The sequence below is a fragment of the Phlebotomus papatasi genome, chromosome 2, assembly GCF_024763615.1.
Source record: "Phlebotomus papatasi isolate M1 chromosome 2, Ppap_2.1, whole genome shotgun sequence".
Classification (NCBI taxonomy): domain Eukaryota; kingdom Metazoa; phylum Arthropoda; class Insecta; order Diptera; family Psychodidae; genus Phlebotomus; species Phlebotomus papatasi.
The window spans coordinates 72,436,435-72,456,270 of NC_077223.1; the positions used below are offsets into that span (position 1 = coordinate 72,436,435).

A 19,836-nucleotide genomic window follows, 5' to 3' on the forward strand; every position below is an offset into this window, starting at 1 on the left:
GTGTTTTTCTCAGTTCTCAATGACATATTGCTGCGTAGTCGTTTACAACAAATGCTGATACAAACTAAATGCAGATTACACAGAGAACATGCCTCAAAATTATATCGCAAGATAATTTTTATTAAAAATTAATATACTTTCAAAATTAAATTATTATAATTATCATCATAATTTTCAACTGCTTATCCCTATTGGGGTCCCGGGCCCATGACATCCAATTTAGCAGCCCACGCGTCGATTCTCCGTCACTTCAGGATGTTCGGGTTTGATCCCAAGGCGCTCCAAAGTAAGATTCTGAATTTAATTCAGCCACCTTGACTAAGGTCTGCCTCAAATCTCGAAGTCGATGGCTCCTCACAATGGTTTGAATTTGAATAGCTTTTCTGGGGAATCTTTTTTTTTCCATGCGCTGAACATGTCCATACCGTCGAAGTTGTGATCTCTCAACACGAAAAAGCAACTCCTCGACTTTTAGATCCTCACGAACGGCCCCGTTCCTCACTTGATCTCGACGAGTGATTCCTTTAACTGCCCGGAGGTACCTCATCTCGGAAGCTTGAACTTGCGATCTTATACTTTCGGTCATTACCCAAATCTCATGACCATAGGTGAGAATACGAATGAACACAGCTTTATAAACCGATAATTTAGCCGAATGACTAAGCTCGGCTTTCCTCACCACGCATCCGCCAAGCTCCCTAATTACTGCAGAAGCTCGAAGGATTCGCGACGATAGTTTGGTGTGAAACCGACCACCATTCGTGAATAACACCCCGAGATACTTGAACTTCTCCACCTGTGTTAATGATTTTCCCTTAACATGTACACTGAGAAAAAAAGGGGGTGCGATTAACATTTTTTCCTCAGAAATTTAACACTTTTTAGGTGTAAAAAATATATCAACATTTTTTAATGTTAATTTTACACCTTATTAAGTGTAAAATTAACATGAAAAAGGATGCCTTTAACACCTAATACACCTAAAAAGGGTAATATTTATACCGATTTTGGATCAATACTGCAGGGTAAAATTAACATTTCCGGAATGCTTTTTTAAATTTTTCGGATTTCTCTTAGTGCAGAGTACATTGCAAGACCGCCGAGAAATCAGCATTATTTCTCCATTTATCACCATTATTAATTATAATCAAAAATTTGGCCAAAACCCTGGAGGGGCAGGCTTTCAGCTTTCAAGCTTCGCACACCGCTGTGGCTTCGAACATTTCATATTTTTCCCATTTTCTTCTAATGCATCTCACCTAAGGCTACATATTTTAATAGCTAGTCTTAACATACAGTACCTACCTGACAAAATTAGGTCAGGTTCATTAAAGGAATCGGGGAAACTATCCTTTTTTCGAACGTTCATGCCTTCGAATAATGTGAATTTCTCTTATTTTTCCTAAGAGATTTCCACATGATTATAACATAATTATTAATAATTGATAATAAGCTAACTAATATTTAATAGAAATGTTTAAGGCTTTTAGGAAAGCTTCAAGAAAATTCACATTATTCGAAGGCATAAACGTACGAAGGGAGAGTACTTTCCCCTATGGGATAAATATGAAATGTTCAAAGCCAGAGTACTTGCGAAGCCTGTAAGTCTTCCCTTGTTTATTATATTTCATCGTTTGCTTCTAAACGTAAATTAATGGCAATTTTTTGGATCTGTCAGTACCCAATAAATTAAACGTACCATTAAATTTTATTTCACCATAGAAATCAAAATTAAAACTTCCTCAACAGACGCCCTAAAATGATGACAGAAAGCCAATCAACTTCAACATTTATTAATTATTGTGATTGAAGGATTACATTTAAAACTACTTTATTGAAAAAAATATTGGAATGTTTCAATTAGTCGAATAACTAACAAAATGAAAAATTTAAAACTTTATCATCTGGTTTATTTAATCAAATTATTTTTTTATACAAATATGAACAGGTAAAGCTAACAAATTTCATGCATAATTTTGAGTATTTCGTGTAAAATATGTAGGAAAAAGTTTAGGCATTCGCAGTATGTTGTATTTTAATTGCTTTATTTAATTTATGACTGCATGTAGAGAATTCCGCTCTGATTTTCATCCTTCCGGAATGTTTAATTTCATATTTTAAAGAAATGATTTAAAGAAAGTTATTTTTTCCTAGTATTTTCTGCAAATGAGAAATTCCTCTTTTTTACGATTTAATTGCTTCTTTTGAAAATTGTCACTTGCAGAAATACCTTTTAGTTGGCAACCAATCAAAATTCACGCAGAAAACATTTCTGTGAATCATACAAAAAAAAAAAGCTTCCCTATGAAAAAGCGTCAAAGAGCTCAAAAAGTTCATTGAGTGAAAATTCGTGAAAAGAAAGGAAAGAAGTGAATGCCATCCCATTGAAATAAGTTTCTACAAAGTAAAATGAGGGGAGGGTATGTAGCTTGAGAAGTGCAGGAAAAAGGACCTTGCATGCTGATATTATATATGGAAAATAGGGAGAGGTTGGGTGGTAAAAGCCACGAAAACGATATTGTCATTGAATTGAAATAGTCATGAATCTTCCCCGTAGCTTCTCATTTTTCCCTCCCGGCCCAGGGACGAAGAAAAATATCTATATAGTGATATTGTTGAAATGCAGAAGATGCTTCTGTTCCCATTTTCTCACTGCCACATCTCATCTTTCGCATCTCAAGCTTTTTTTTTCCTTCCCCACTGAGAGCTTTTCTCCATTTCATTTCAATTTCATTCACCCATTAATTCGTGATTTGCTTCATTTCCTATTCCGAGGCTCTCGCACACAATTTTCCCATAGCTCTTTCTCCCCGCGGTGCTGGTAGAACCACCTCAAACCCCCAGACAACCCCATCGATCTACAAACCATTTTAGAGGTGTTCATCGTTGATGCCTCCGGGAATGGATGGGGTGGTGGGAAATATTTGAGGAGGTGACGGAAAGACGTTTTCTCGCACGGTGTTTGTTTCTGTGCAACCAACATGAAATTTCGTCTCGCAGCTACGGTGGCACAAAAGCTCTCCAAGAATTATTTGCCAACGAGAAATTACTTTGGCTCCTAAAGGACAAAGACAGGAAGGAGTAGAAAGAGAGACAGGCAACAAGGATAAAAATTGTCAAACAATAGGGCATAAAGTCCCTGAGAAATGCTTATATTTTGTCAGGATATTTTTTACTTAAGAGCATTATACATTGTGTTTGGGAGTGCTAAAGTGGACTTTTGAAATTGACAGTGAAGGGCTTTTCAACTGGACCCTAATTATTGACATTTTACTTCACTTTGTCCAATAAATTTGATTAATATGTAGACATAAAATGAACAGTTGAGATTGAGTGCTTTTGAAATCATGAAAATTTCTTTTAACAGATTTTTAGGTATTTAATCATTTTATTGCTCGAACTCTACCGAAAGTGTAATTATATTGTAATCCTTAGATTTTGACTTAAATATATATTTTCGGTTCACCGCAGTGTAAGCCAAACGATTTGAGATAGGGATTTTAAATTTTCCAGGGACCATTCAAATTCAAATTTTTGATACTTCTTTTTCGAGATTTTTTTTTTAAATTTTTATCCAGTACAATTTGGTACAATATAGCGTTTGAATCCTTTTAGATTGGTTCATCATTTTTCTTTTCTCTAAAATAATTTCTTCAACTCTCGTTTTATTTTTTCCTTCAGCGTGACTTCGGTTTTGGGTCGAAAGTTTCGGGCATACACCTTTCATTTAATATTAGCTCAAAATGATTTAATAGGCCTCAATTGGGGGACGTTAGGGGAGCTTTCTTTCTTCTTGACAACAGGTATGTCAAGTTCCTCCAATGCGTTCATTGTCTTCCTTGAGTAATGGCTGGGTGTTAGGTCTGGCCAGAAGATCACATTGTCCCTTCGATGATACTTATTGATGAAAGTTTCCAGCTTAGGCAAGCAATCTCTGATATAGACGTCAGAATTTTGCGTTAGACTCTTTGTGAGGAACGCGGGCTCAGACATTCCAGCAGCACCGATTGCAAGCCACAAAAGGACCTTTTTCGGGTACTTAGTATGCTCAACGTACTTATCTTTCTTGTCTACATTGTCGTCACGTACATAATAATACTGGCCCTGCCACTTATTACCATCCATGGTGAAATAGGACTCATCGTCCATGACACAAACAATGTCGTTCTGAGCGTGAAAAACATTTTGGATCAAAAGAGACAAACGAATTTTCTGAGTCTTTTCCTGAGTTTCTAAGACAGCTGGCTTCGGTTTTCTGGTTCTCCCCTTGATTCCCATAGACTCCAGATACTTCTTCATCGTTGTTTTGCTACATTCAAGTTTGTTACCAAGCTCACGGTACGACTTTGCAACTTTATTGGATGTTAACTTGCAAGTCGAGCCCGCATCTTCGATTGACTAAGGGTGCTAAAATTTTCAGATCCCTTAGCTCGTGTAGTGATTTTCCGCTTCCCGTAGTTCGACAGGATGCTATAAGTACTCCTTCGCGATATTCCCATACTTACAAAATGTTTTACGATTTCAGATTTAATCAATGTGGGATGACTGTCCTGAAAATTACAAACTAATTTTCGTCTATACTCTTCAGTATTATTTGTGGGAGCCATGTTTCCTAACTAAATCTAGCAAAACTTTTATGTCATGTTAAGAACATATCTGGCAACACTGTAAAGTGGTATAAAAGTGACTGGTATACATTTTAATTTTTTTAAGCCTTCAAACTTTTGTGCAGATTTTACTGGCCATACGTTATTTCGAAGGTGTCCCAATCCAACTTCCCCCTAACGCTGAAAGCATCCCTTTTGCTAATAAGAACATCAAAGAATAATTAATGTTCAGTTATTTTATTGAAACCATAATAGTCTTAAATTTTACAATTATCATTCTACACCTACACTCTTGCTAAATATCCAGAATTTTGTTTACAGCATTAGTATAATATTTTTTTTTATGTTTCTTTTAACAAAGCTTTTAACTGAAAGCAATCCAAAATATTGCGTTTATTATTCTTGTATGCTATTGTTTTTGCCTTAGTATAGAGTGTGTGAGTAATTATAGGGTATTATATTCGATTTATATCGGTTGTGAACATGTAAACCAACAAACAGAAAGCTGAATGACGCAGTACAAAAAACTTTTCAAAATGTTTATATTCCTGTGTATACAATGCTTTTCACAAATTCCTGTTTCCTAGCAATTATTTCAAAAACAATTTAAAATTTTCATTTAGCCATTGTTTTTGGGAGGTTCGAGGTATAATTTTGAAAAGAAGCTTTTGGCATAAATTAACTGTTAAAAACTTCTGAAAACCGTGGATAATTGAAAAATAAATCAAATGGCTTAGGCGTTTTTCAAGTATTGCAGGAGTTTGTTATTTTTGAAAAGGAAAAACTCGATTTGATTTCTTATTAACTATCTAATCTATTTTGTGCTATGAATTAAGAAAATTTCATCTAAAGTTTTTGTTTTAGATGGGCATCAAATTTCTGAAAATTAGGTATAATAAAATGTTAATAAATTAATAACTCTTTGATTCTATCTCTTCCTTTCGTATAATATGTCTTTTAATGGATTTTACTCGTCTTTAAAACGAAATAACAGCTAAATATTTCCTGTAAATAAAGTATGACTTTTGGTTAGATAATCAAGAAGATTCAACTTTTCGTTGTGCTATTAAGAATAAATTCACTTGCAGATGGTGGCGACGGATGAGGCTCAGACGCAATCAGCCCAGGAGTCGACAGGGACGTTTGGTAAATTCAAGCAAACCCTGTCGACTTCTCTGCTTACGGCGCAGGACAAAGTACACAAAATGTCTCCAAGACCGTCCCTTGTGCCAGAGCCCGATCCTCAGCCTGCCCCAGCACCCCCGGAACCCACGCATTCCCAAAGCTCGGACAAAGGGGACTCCTCGAAGCCACCTGGTAGGTCGGGCGCCTGCAGAGTATGCCTTAAGTCCTTCAAACCAGATGAATACAGCAAGACGTGCTGTGAGTGTCAGCAACGCGTCTGTGAGGACTGTGCCAGCTACAGCAAAACAGAGGAGGACAAGGATGTGGTGAGTGTTTGATTTACTTCTGTTCATCCATCACTGAATATACCCATGACCCAAATACAGGGATAGTCGGAAAGTTTGGAAAAGTCAATGAATATGAAGGGAATAGAGAAAGAAAAGTTTTAGGAGTAACTTTTGAGTCTTCATTCCTCGAATTTGATGAGAAACAAGTCTCAAGGTAAAAGTAATACTTTTCACGTGGCAAGCATTTTCTTATCTATTCACGTCTTTTTAAGTGAGATTCTTTCAGCTTCTGTGATCCGAGGTGTAATCCAACATTGTTAGATCAGGATCAAATGTATGAATACATTTTTACATTTTTTGTTTGAACCTCTGAGATATGCAAGGGGGAGATATTAGGGTGAAAATGTGTACACCACTTCCAGGTACTTCCAAAATTTATAGGGAATAGTCCTTCGCACTTCCAAAACTTCGCAACACTCTCAAAAATGCTGAAATACTTCCAACACTTCCTGCACTTCATCCACTTCTTACACTTAGTAATCAATAATTTATTTAATCTGATGAGAAATCTAATTAGGAAAACTTTAAAAAATTGGAAGCGACTGATATTCTTCCGTACTTTCAATAATTCAATATTTTCTGTGTTTCACGAAGGAGTATCAACATGTTTTGGATTTTCACAAGAGACCAGTGAAGTTACTTTTGGAAAAGAAAGTTTAAAAAAAATGTTTTGTTGTTTGTAACTATTGAAACTGTATTGGAAAGTCTGTAAGAGACCAAAAGTACGAGTACAACAACTAATTCAGCACTTCAAAAGTGTCTTCACTTTTTATTAAACTTGATTCTCTCCTTTTCTCCAAAATCCTTTCAAATTAAAACATTTTGCATTCTTACTGTGTTATCACACTTGCACATTAAAATTTTAATATGATTCACATTAATTTTTTCTGGTGAGAGTCCAAATGTGTAATTTGTGTGTTTGAATCATTTTATATTCAAAATTTGATCTATTTGTTGATAAAAAGGTAGACTTGGCCCGCAAAATTTGATATAAATTGATTTATAGCATTAATGCAAAAAATTAATGCGATTTTCTCTTTAATTTTTTAATGTGAAAAATATTTATGCTTTAGGTAAATTTAAACTTATTCTTGCAGGCTAAGTTCACTTCTTTATCAATAAATAGAAAAACCTCAAATATTAAGTGACTCAAAAACACAAATAACATATTTGGACGCTCAGAAATGACAATTAATGTGAATCACATTAAAATTTTAATGTGCAAGTGTGATAATGCCGTTAGGAAAGGTTTTTAATGATTGCTAATTTACTTTTGCCACAATCTTGGCTATTTTCTGCAGGACCTTTTCCGTTATTGTTGTATTAGAGAAATATGACCACATTTATATTTTTCCTCTTATTCCTTTCAGTGAAAAATGTGGTACCTATGTAGCGAGTTTTTAAACACATCCAAGCTTTTCTAAAAATAGCAAAATACGATTGAATTATTATTTTCCAACATTTTATTGTCTAACGCACAATAAATTTTGTTTTGTAAATTCGTTCTTGACATTTCAATGAGAGTGAATGAAACAGAGAACTAGTCATCTCGCTCTCTCTCATAGCAAATTTTGAAAACATGTTTACAAACAAAAGTTATTGTGCGTTGGTCATAATAATGTCTTCAATTGTTATAGAAAAATTTTCTTCCACTAGGAAACTCTCAATTACAATCGAATTAATATTTCGATGAATCAATCAATCTTAATTAATCATCTTAAGAGCAAGAACACGATCTTAATAAACATCCAAAATGTTTTTTTTACGGAAGTCCATCACTTAGATCTCTTCAAACTTACGCTAACATTAAATATTACAAACGTTCCTTTTCGTTTCTCATTTTGTAAAAGTCCTCAAAAGCATAAATCGATCTTTTTGAAGAATACTTTTAAAGATACATACTAAAACCGTTCCAGAATATGCAAAAACGTAAACAAAAAAAATTGTTGAGGTGTCCTATGGGATACCCCTTAACTACATTTGCGAAAAAGTCCCACGAATTTATGCAATCATCCAATACATACATATTTACGATAAATTATTAAAATAATTATATCAAATTGATGCAAAGTCAATTGCAATAGCTTATGTCATTATTTGTGAGCAGCTTTGAAATTCCTGTAAAAATTAAAGAAAATTATTATTCAGCTGATTATTTCGTCGGAAAAATTACAACACAAATTAAGCTGTAGTAAATTTGAGCATATTTGCTCGATTTTTCATTGTCGTAACCGAACTTGTAAAATGTCAAAAAAGATCTTTTCAAATTACACTGCCATTTGAATTAAAAATCTCAACTAAAAGTTGCGCAGTTTGAAAAATACGAAATTAGGCATAAAAGTCTTTATATTCGGACACTTCCACTTCCAAAGACTTCCAAGCACTTCACTTTCAACCGTACACCTCTTCCAACCCTAATATCTCCCCCTTGGACATATGGAAATTCAAAAATAAATCTTAAACTTGGTACAACTCTCATTCTAATTGTCCAAACAAGAGAGTCGATGGTAATAATGAGAGGTCTTGTGACATATTAAATCCCAATAATATTAAAACTTTTTACGACTGTTGCTAGGAGAGTTAAAATCGAAAAATAAATATTTGAAATTGCGCGATATCCTAAAATTCTCCATTTTTTATTTTGATTTTGATAAAATTCTAATAAAATGTATTCTAAAGTTGAGATCGATATGTAAAGCATTTTAGCTTTTTATTATTCAAATCGCAAAAATTAAGTCATTTTTGCCTAAAACGGTAAAATGGTATTATTTCTTCTTGTAGGGTAAGTGTGCCAAATTCCGGCCAGCTTGCAATTTCGGCCACATTTTTTGTTCCTCGAATTTCCATGAACTTTTAGACTTTACGTACTCTAGAGTTTATACAATGCAAAAGAATAACAAGAAATGTAGCTTCGACAAGCGAGATGACGTGAAAAAGATATTGGAAGAATTCCCGAAGGGCAAGGAATTATGAGAATGAAGGTGGCCGAAATAGGGCACCAAAGCTATGTCTATATTTTTATTCACTTTAAAATGTATTAAGAATGATTGTAGAGTAAATAAAGATGGTAAACTCTTTGCAAAGTTCCAAGCAACACTCTTTCAGAAGAAAGAATAAGAAAAATCAATTTGAATTTAAAATATTACATTTCAAACTTGAGACTTTGACGCTTGCATGCAACTATGCCGAAATTTGGCACACTTACCCTAAGTCGTTATTATTTTTCAAAGGCATTAAAGATTATGCGTAATTTGAAGTGGAAATAATTTGAGAAAATTTCACATGAAAAGATATGTTAATGTAAATTTTTCGTAAAAACTCGAAAATAAGCATCCTGAAGGTGTCTTGCGAATTTGGTGAATAGGGCTTTAGGAGAGATAATCCCTGTGCTTGCCCTCATCTTGCGCTCGACACGTGAAGCACGAATGAAAAGGCTCAAAAAAGGGTGGACACTTCTGCTAAAAGGATATTGCACAAAGAAAATGGGCATACAAGTGGTGAAAGGGAGATGTGGGGAGACACAATGGAACTTTTTCAGCCCCAATGTTATAACCATTTCCATGAATACCATGTGCAAACTTGTGGAGTTTGACACACAAAGCCCATCAAGTTGGGATTGCCGAAGAAAAGGAGAAGAAAGAACAATTCAAGTCGTATTAACTCTCGATTGGTGCAACTTTGCTAATTAGTCTCTCAATTGAGAATTCAAACATACGGAAATTTCGTGCTTCATCACAGCATCACGTTCGCATCTATAAATTCTTGCCATTCTTTGCCGGTAATTCTAAATTGAGAAAGTTCGCAGTAAAATTTTTAAGAGTCACAATTGATTTTCCAACACTTGTGCCATTTTTCGCACAATTGAGCGTAAAGTTTCACTGGGTGAGGAGGTATAATAATTTTTAGTATCATTTCACAGTGACTGTGACATTGAATCGTGAAATCAATCAAGTGCATAAATGGTGATAAAATTCATGAATTATTGAGTGAGAGAATTACGAGGCATTAAATGTGAATAATTCAAATTCGCCAATAATCCCCATATTGGTGCAAATTGTTTCTAAAGATTTTTCATTCAATATTTTGTCATATGTATGATATTTTTTTCGATGTTGCATCGTAACAAAATCATGACAATGCTTTTCATTTTACACTGAATCCAAAAAAATAACATTTTGTTAACAAATTGAATTAAAAATTTATATTAAATCAGATGCAATAATTAAATCGGGATTAAATCAGTATTACTTTATACCTCCTTTGAATCATACTTTTATTGTTCACAAAAATATGGTTTTCTATCATTTATAAATTAATTTTTAGTCATCACAGAAAGCGGATAATTTTTTTTTATTCATGAGCTCTCAGTTGATAGAATTACAATGACCACATTTTTATAGAAAATTTACTGTACTACGGTTTTTTTTCTGAAATCCTTTTCCTGTAATTCGATTGAAAATGTGCTTTTCGTGCTATTTTCGGAAAAACAATATTATGGAGATTTTCTTGGTGATTTAAAAAAAATAAATGGAAAATATACATTTAAAATATTTTAAGAAATTTACTCCTCTTAGAAGAAGGCATTCAGGCTTCGCGCCTTTCGCACACACTCTAGCTTTAAACACGTCATATTTTTTTCCATATTCCCTTAACGAATATGACGTAATTATTTCAGAAAATGTGTGGCTTAAGACTAGATATTAAAATATATTGCCATAGGTCAGATTCATTAAAGGAACATGGGAAAAATGTAATGTTCCAAGCCAGAGAACATTGCAAAGCTTTGAAGTTTTCCTCGACAATTTTTGTCGAACATCATTATTCTTTATCTTAATGAGAAATGTGGTACAATTAAGTTGATCAAAACTTCTTAATAGTGAAATATTCAAAGAAAAGGATATAAAATTTCAGTATACTCTTTTTTTATTTTCCATATTCCATACTCTACCTAAATCTCTTTCCGGAGCTCAACATAATGCATCAAGCCAGTTATACGACTTCTTGATCAAAAATATGCTACTTCAGGAATTAATAGCTTTTCAAAAAAAAAAAAAATCTAGTTTTGGACATTCTTATTTTTTGTATCTATCCACGTGAATCGGATTTTTATGGGTTTTCAATAGTTATAAAAATTATTTTTCCTAGAGTAGGGGGGAAATGGGGTACCTTTGAAGTCGGGCAGCCTTGAAATTTTGTTTTTTGCTATTTTTAATCATTTATCATGATAACTTTGAAATTGTTTGTTGAGTTAATTTATTGAGTTAAGGCCCAGTTTCATAAATATAGGAGAAAAAAGCCCAATTTCAAAACTGTTACAATTCAAAGATGCCCTACTTCCTCTTATCCATAATTTTTGGGTACTCACAATCCCAAAAGATGCGAAAGATTTAAAAGTTTCCACGCTTAAAGAAATTCAGAAAAGGTAAAAATTTTAAGCCTCGGTCTCTTTTATTTTAGAAGATATTTGAATTTCCAAATTTTCGTTTTGTCAAATTTTGCCCAGGTTCTTTTGCAGAAGTAAATTTCTTTACAGTACTGTACCATCCTCATTGTAATTTCGAGATAGAATATTTGACTTGACGATGGTTATTAATCGTATTATTATTATCAAACTACCCCACACTTGTGTGTTTGTCCGTTTTCTCCTGCTTCTTGCGGAGTAGGGGACTTGATGTTGTGAAACCCCGCTTGCCATTGACGTACGTAGTCCGTTATTGGGCAAGACATGTGTAAATTTTACGCCTCGACACGATTAATAATAATAATTACAATTTTGAGATCTTCTTATACTTTGAAAAAGAATTAATAGTACAGACTGAAACATTAGATAAATCATTTTGAAAGTTCTAACCCGGCAAAAACATTATGTACTTTAAGGACTTCTAGAATATCCAACTACTTAAAAAATATATGAAAATGAAACAATTTTCAGCGCTTTGTGGCGAGTAGAGCTAATAAATTTGCATAGCTGAGCCTTAATTCTAAGTATTTAATTAAGGCCTTTGCCAAAGTCTTTTATTAAGCTTATTGTTAAACGGAATGTTAAATAATTTCCATTAAGTACTTAATAATTACTTAACTAAATACAATCAACTAAGAGTCTTTTCTAAGCTGACTTTTAATTTGTTTTTTTTTAATATTAAAATTATTTTATTTTAAAGATATTTTAATAATTATAAAGAATTGAAAGGGTAACAAAAATTTCCTCCATGACAATAATATTATTATAAACTTATCTTAGAACCTGAAGTTTATCTAAAATTGTATTTTATTACTCGGATTCTAAAAGAGACATTTTGACTTAGATTACAACATAATATCAAATAAAGAGTTTCTAGAATAGACAAATTATTTCTTCTTTTTTTTTAATTAATTTTTTGAATCCTTTGTCTTTTCTTTTTTTTAAGTGGTCTATCCTATAAATTATTCATTCGCAAATAACTTCAGAACTAATTCAAGACAAAAATTTGCAAATGTGAGGAAATTTGTGTTAATTTTACTAAATTCTTGTGCAAGATACAAAGCTGTCATAAATCATTCTTATGTATTTTTTCGAAGTATATATGGACATTTTACCCCATGAAAGAATTTTAATATTTATGTCACTGATAAGAAATGAATAATTTATTATGCGACATTTTAGTGATTATCATCCAACATGGGGTTGAAAGTAATTAGAACTCATTTAGAAATTAAAAATTAAATTGTTCTTTATCTTTGAATGGCTTTGAAAGTACGATGTACGACGAATTATACGGGAAGTTTATCAAGAGGAAAAATTAAGATTTTGTATAAACGTAATGAACATTATGAGGTGTAATACGTATGAGCGTTATTCTTAAGCTTTAAATATGAATCATTACGATTGACATTATCAATTTTTAATTGACATTCCTTTTGTACAAATCTGAATTTACTGAACTGTATTTTACTAATTGAGAACCAAGAAAAAATAGTCTTTTAATGCTTAATATTCACCTAAATTATTCTCGACTTCTTAAATATTTTTGTTTGTTGCAAAATTCCACTGAAAAAAAAGGTTTGCATTGTATTTCAGAGTTTTTTTTTTATTTTAAAGAATTAATTAAGCTCTATAATTTATAAATTAAAACTCTTGGTTCTCTGGAATCTGCCTCCCAATTCCGATGTCCGTCACGAAATTTATCCAGATTTTTCGGAATGGTGGTTGTGTGTGTGAAGCCGCTTCAGCTCATATTTTGTGCATTTTTGAGCAAATTATTCACATTTAAACACAGAAACACCTTTCACAAGATGAAAATTGTTGTGATTTGATTTACTAAAACATTAAATTCGCGAAAAACTAGAGAAAAATCCGTAAAATTCAACGCTTGTTAAATGAGTCTGTCATTTCTCAATCATGCCATTGCTCTCGCTCGCACTCTCTCATTCACTCTTTATTTGCGGGATATTTTCAAAATTATTTCCGTTAGATACACAATTTTATCAAATCACTCAAATTTTAATTTCTTTGCTACAAGTTTGATCCAAGGCAACAAAATATTTTTTTTTAATGATTTTTCCATATGAATTTATTAATGCTTTGGGTGTTTATTTAACAATCTCGTTATTACTGTAATACCTAAAGTGTTTTTTTTCTAAAACACAATGCAATAAAATTAAATCCTTTCTCGTGAGACGGAAGTAGATGATTACTTCTGTGGTCCTTTTGGTGTTTCATGAACATATATTCTTCAAAGACATTTATGGAGGAGTACCACTTTAAATTTCTGAGATATGTTCAGGTGAAAATTCTCAAGAAATGAATTGACTTGTTTGTTTAAACTCATATTATTATATTAATAACTATTCATTGCAGGACATTGGTGTCCAGAATCTAGGAATGATTTGCAAAGGTGAATTCAAGGAAAAATTCCCTAGAACAAACAATTTCCTTATCACTTAATTTTCCTGTGTTTTCCTCGATTTTCCTTATAAATCCTTGAATATATTTCAAACTTACGAATAAAGCTGTATGGGATAACTTGTGTCCTTCACGTGAATATTTTCTTGAAGAAAAAGCTAGGATCACTGAACATTATAGGATCGAGAAGGACACTGTTAACAATATGGTAAAATATGAACAAAAAAAAACGTCTTAAAATATGAATATGACCCTAAATTATTTGAAGCGCGTTTTCGGTCAAGGAAATAGATGTAAAAATATATTCACAGTGATGACCTTTGTACTGTCTTATATAAGAAATGATGCAGGTTGTATGAGAGAATAAAAGAGAAGATTGTACAGATATCATCACCGTGTTATATATTCCTAAATTATTTGATTAGAATTTCTTTGAACACCTTAACTTTTTAGTATTTATGATCTTCAGTGACTTTGCTCTTTTTTCGTAAAGAAAATAAGTAGTCCTGCGCAATCCTTTTCGTGGATTCGAATGGTATTCAGGTATTTATGAGGAAAATGAAGAAAATTATAGAAAAAGACATGGCAAATCGTCCCGGCTTTGCGGAGTGCTCGAACTCACGGAAAAGAGCTATCCGTGTATCATCTTTTCGCATGCTTTTTGGGTACATACCGCATTACTACCGATTAAATTAATTGATAAATTGAAAAATAAACCATTCAAAAATAAGACACTGCTTAAGAAAGTAGGTTTTAAAATATCTTAGCATGAGTAACAAGCATACGAACAAATTAAAAAGTAATATACGCGAAAAAAATCCTAATTTAAGCAAATCGATTGAAAATAGGCCGTCCAAAGTGATTATAAACATTCATATTTGAAAATTCGATATCGAAATGGTTTTTGAACACAGGTGTCCCATAAGTATAAGAAATTAAAAATTAAAATATAAGAAAGTGGTTGGTTCTAGGGCAGTCTTCTTTGAATTGTCTTCCACGAACCGTTTCTGTACACCAACATCCTTCTAAGTACCATTATTGAGGTAACATGAACTTAATAAAAATAATTCTACCCATTTCTTGAGAATTTTCACATTAAAATATCTTAGAATTTTGACGTCCGAATCATATAACCATATTACACAAATGAGTACCTTCGTGAGATATGTTCAGGAGGCACCAAGAAACCCCAAAGTGTTCATCGATAATCATTTCAATTTTTCATCGTGGACAGTGTTATTTATAATTATAAATCATAGTATAAATTAAATATAAAACAATTTTAACAAATATTTTTTGTGCACTAAACCGCGAAATTTTCACATAAAATGCATTTATTTTTCCAATTCGCGACCTCCAGGAGCTCGCGAGATAAAATTCGCGGGATATTCATAATAACAGCAATTATTCCGCTTTTTGTGCACTACTACACATGCCATCCCGCTGAGAGCGCCACACTCTTTATCCGTGTCCACTCATACAGAGTGAAGACTCTGTGTATGATGTGTATTTCTATTTCGCAAAATCGGGAAAATTTTGGCGGGATAGCAATGTGACGGCGTCAGAATTGCATCACTGAATTTGCTTTATAATATTTTACAATTAGCCAGACTTGCAGTTACCTTGTGAATTATGTACGAGAAAAAGTATCAGGAGAATTTAGTAATGCTGTCATCGCTCCCAGACATTATGGGGAGAACTCTACTATATGCTACGAAATATAAAAAAAAGTGGGCAAAAATTTTAAATTCCATGTAAGTTAATTAGCTGATTTTCCGGAAGCGATATAATACGGAAAAAACTAAAAACATTTACTTTATAAACTCACACTGTTGGAGGGTTTAAATTTATGTTCCTCAATGATGGTTTTGGGGCTATCAGAATTACTGTGCTGAACGAAAAATGCATCAAAAATTTATTCATACTTTTAACACATTAAATATTTAATAACAAAGCACTTTTCGTACAGAGTGCGTAGTTTGGAAAAGTACTTTGTTAGGGAGAGATACTAAATAATTACATGCAGTGGATGTTTGGTAGTCCTTCACATTAGCATAATTGAGTGAAAAAAAAGTTGGTGTTCTGATAGACAGTCTAAAGGACTTTTCTTGACGTTTACTTTTGCACCAACATTTTGATCTCTGCAACATCACTTGAGAAAGTATTTGCATAAACTTGTACTGTGTGAAGTTTGAAATCCACAATAAGGATCTCCGGAAAAACATCGCTCTTACATATACATATATCTAATAGAAGTGAACACTTACAATTAAGGGGGAGGAGTAGGGGCATAACGTCAGTCAACGTTTCCGTGAAAATAACATTCAATTCATGCTCACTGACCGTAAAGCTTCATCTGCTATCCAACTCTTCTCGTTTCTATTTCATTTTCAAAAGACCAAGGTTTGAATTTTTGCCGAGATTGTTGAAAAAATTATGAAGAATGGGTTGCGATGTTACAGCATGAAATATGAAAATTCCATGATTAGCACTGGTTTAGCTTATAAATTGTGTGATTCATGTTCTTACATTTATATCTCAAATTTTGAAATATGCTCACATAAAACTTTTAAAAAACTTTAATTTCAATAAAGGACAATGGGCAAAAAGGGACCAACCTGTCGCCACGAACACTGAGAGAAATCCGAAAAACTTAAAATAACATTCCAGAAATGTTTATTTTACCCTGCAGTAATGATTCGAAATCGGTGTAAATATTACCCTTTTTAGGTGTATTAGGGGTTAAAGTTACACTTTTTCATATTAATTTTACCCTTAATAAGTGTAATATTAACATTAAAAAATGTTGATATATTTTTACAACTAAAAAAATGTTAAAGTTATGAGGAAAAAAAGTTAATCGCACCCCCGTTTTTTTCTCAGTGAATGAGACCTATACTATCGAAAATTGGCAAAAGTAACAACTTTTGTTCCGGGATCAACCTCAAAAGTATGTAGAAAAAGCACTAGAACATAAAACATATCTGTAGCCGAATTTTACAATATCAAATATGTGAATAAGATTTTCAAATGTGAGAATCCTATCCTCAAGCTCACACTACTGACATTGATTTGAGAACGTTTTGGTCGAAAAATCGCATGCAACTTGCACAATGAGGTGCTCAGAGCAAAAGTGGACCGTTTTAATAGGGAATGGCATACAATGGAGACCACTCTTGCTCTAAGCGTCTCCATCAATGTGAGTTGAGTTTCAACTCAGTGTGAATAAAATTGTGTGAGTTTGAGCAAAAAAGTTTGAGTTTGGTAATTGAGTAAACTCAACATTTTCATCTTTCACATTTACTAAAAACAAATATGTTCAAAAACATATAAAATGATACTATTCATTATTTTTTATGAATATTGCAATATAATTGAGCATCTTATTGTGTGATTTGCATGCGACTTTTCGAACAACGTTCTCAATCAATGTGAGTAGTGTGAGTTTGAGAATAGGATTCTCACATTTGAAAATCTCATTCTCATATTTGATATTGTAAAATTCGGCTACTGACGTATTTTCTTACGAAATTCTTTTCATACAGTAAGGGTTTATATTATGTTGGTTGTTTCAAAGAACAATTTGTAAAAGAAGGCTCAAAGAAGATTTTTCTAGAACAAAACCACATCCTTATCTCTTCATTTTCCCTGCAATTTTCCAGATCTTCCTCACAAAAATTTCCAAAAAAAAAAATTTGAATATCCCTCAAATTCATAAAAAGATTATCTGTAGAGAAATGTCTACAATGCAGGAATATTTTCCTTGAGAAAATAGTTGAAATCTCTTAAGGTCGCAGGGTCCTATAATTTTTGAGGAAAATCTGGATAATTACAAAAAAAAATGAAGAGATAGGGAAATATAATAATTTCTTCTAGGAAATGTTTCTTGAGTTCTCTTTTCAAAAACGTTCTTTTACGCCAATAACTTACGATACACTGCTATTGAAAAAAAAGAAAGTTCCTTAAAATAGTCGTAACGTGATGGACTATAATGTTACTTCGGGAGATATCTTGAAGACACACCAAGGACTTCGAAAATACCGATGGTTTCCCAATACACGAAATTGCAATGCTCGATGATTTTAAAACAGGACAAGTTTGTATAGGAGCTACCAAATGGAGAAGTCATAAGGAAAATATAAAAAATATATTTAAATAAAGCTTAAGTCATATGTCGATTTTGAGCCGAATTTCGTTAAGATCGGTTAAGCCGTTTTCGAGTAATAAATTGTCAAAATTGTGCATTTTCATAAGTATATCGTTAATTTTCCAAGGACTGACAGTCCTTTTTGACTTGGGTCTCGGTAATTTTAAATCACACACCCAGGGGTCTCTCGACATTTCATTTTTCCATACGTTTTTGCATAGAGGCACTGAAGACTATTGGCAACTTTCTTCCTAAAGAGAATTGACTTATCAGTCTGATATATTTCGAATCGTGCATTAAAACTTATCCAAAAATACATATTTCATAATATTCGCCAAAATTATACAAGAACTATGAGAAAATTTGTTTAAGTCGCGGTGCAATAGCTGCAAAATTTTTACAAGGAAAAGTGAAAAATACACTGAGAAAAAAAAGAGGGTGCGATTAACTTTTTTTTCCTCATAACTTTAACACTTTTTAGGTGTAAAAATATATCAACATTTTTAAATGTTAATTTTACACATCTTTAAGGGTAAAATTAACATGAAAAAGGGTAACTTTAACCCCTAATACCTAGGCCCTGGCAAGTTTCCTGAAATTTGAAGCCACTTTCTCATACTCCCACTTAAATTTATATGGGATTTTTTTTTGCACTTGCGACCGTAACGCTAAATATCTAAAAAGTGAGAAGTTTTTTCGTATTATAAGATACCTTACCGTATGGAGGGATAAATATACTAAAATTTTGTTTAAATACATTTTCTCCTCGGAGCACTGTGAGCTGAGTCCGAGATCAATTTAGGAAATTGGCTTCAAATAACTCCATATAAAAGGGTCAACTTGCCAGGTGCTTGCCTAATACACCTAAAAAGGGTAATATTTACACCGATTTCGGATCAATACTGCAGGGTAAAATAAACATTTTCGGAATGTTATTTTAACTTTTTCGGATTTCTCTCAGTGTAGCTTCACTTTTTATTGGGCTTGATGGGCTCCTGCATACACCAATACCTACAAAATGGCCCTAGTACCATCTCTGGCGAAGGGTTGGACCAGCTCCCATACATTTCTGCCCATTGTCCTGTTCTATAATTGTTTTTACAAAAATTACCGAAATTTGCTGATATGAGTTAATTCAGTAAAATCTTTTTAGATGTATTTTTTAAACATCTTCAAATTATGTAAAAAAAAACATATTGTAAAAGTATTTCAGGAGTAAATTTTTCAAAAGCTAGCATAATTAGATTAAATGATTGAGTAAATCTTTCTGAATTAGAAAGGGTACAACTCTCATGGAATTATCCCTTAAAATACGAAAGGGAGATCAGTGTCCCGAAAAAAAATTTCCTATGGTATTCTGAGATTATGTTTTGTTCTAAGAAGTATGAGAATAAATGCATTTCGGCGAAGCTGGCATACACTGCATTTGATTTAAATTTCAATAGAAATAACATTTTTAATATTGGATTAATTATTATGAACTCATTTAAAGTCATGTTTTTTTTAGAAGTAGGAGGTTTTTCTCTCTTTGTCTGCAATTTCCTTTCTAAGAAGCAGGTTTTCTCATTCCAAAAAAAAAGAGAAGTCTTGTTATTATAAGCATTTTGCTGAAAGTTTATGGAATTCAGTTTTATTGTACATATAGAATTCTTTTGGCTTAGTAAGACTTTTTCGGTAGAAGGAATTGAATAAAATTGTGATAAAACCTTTTTTTAAGGGCAAAAGATT

The 19,836-nt window shown here is 32.6% G+C and overlaps 1 protein-coding gene across 1 annotated transcript in view; it reads left to right on the forward strand.

The window, feature by feature from the left end:
- The window catches only part of LOC129804293 (regulating synaptic membrane exocytosis protein 2), an 80,086-nt gene that overhangs the window by 16,690 nt on the left and 43,560 nt on the right, over positions 1-19,836 (forward strand). The window contains exon 3 of the mRNA XM_055851450.1: positions 5,696-6,058. Within this exon, the coding sequence (XP_055707425.1) occupies positions 5,696-6,058 (363 nt within the window). The remainder of the gene's footprint in view (positions 1-5,695; positions 6,059-19,836) is intronic.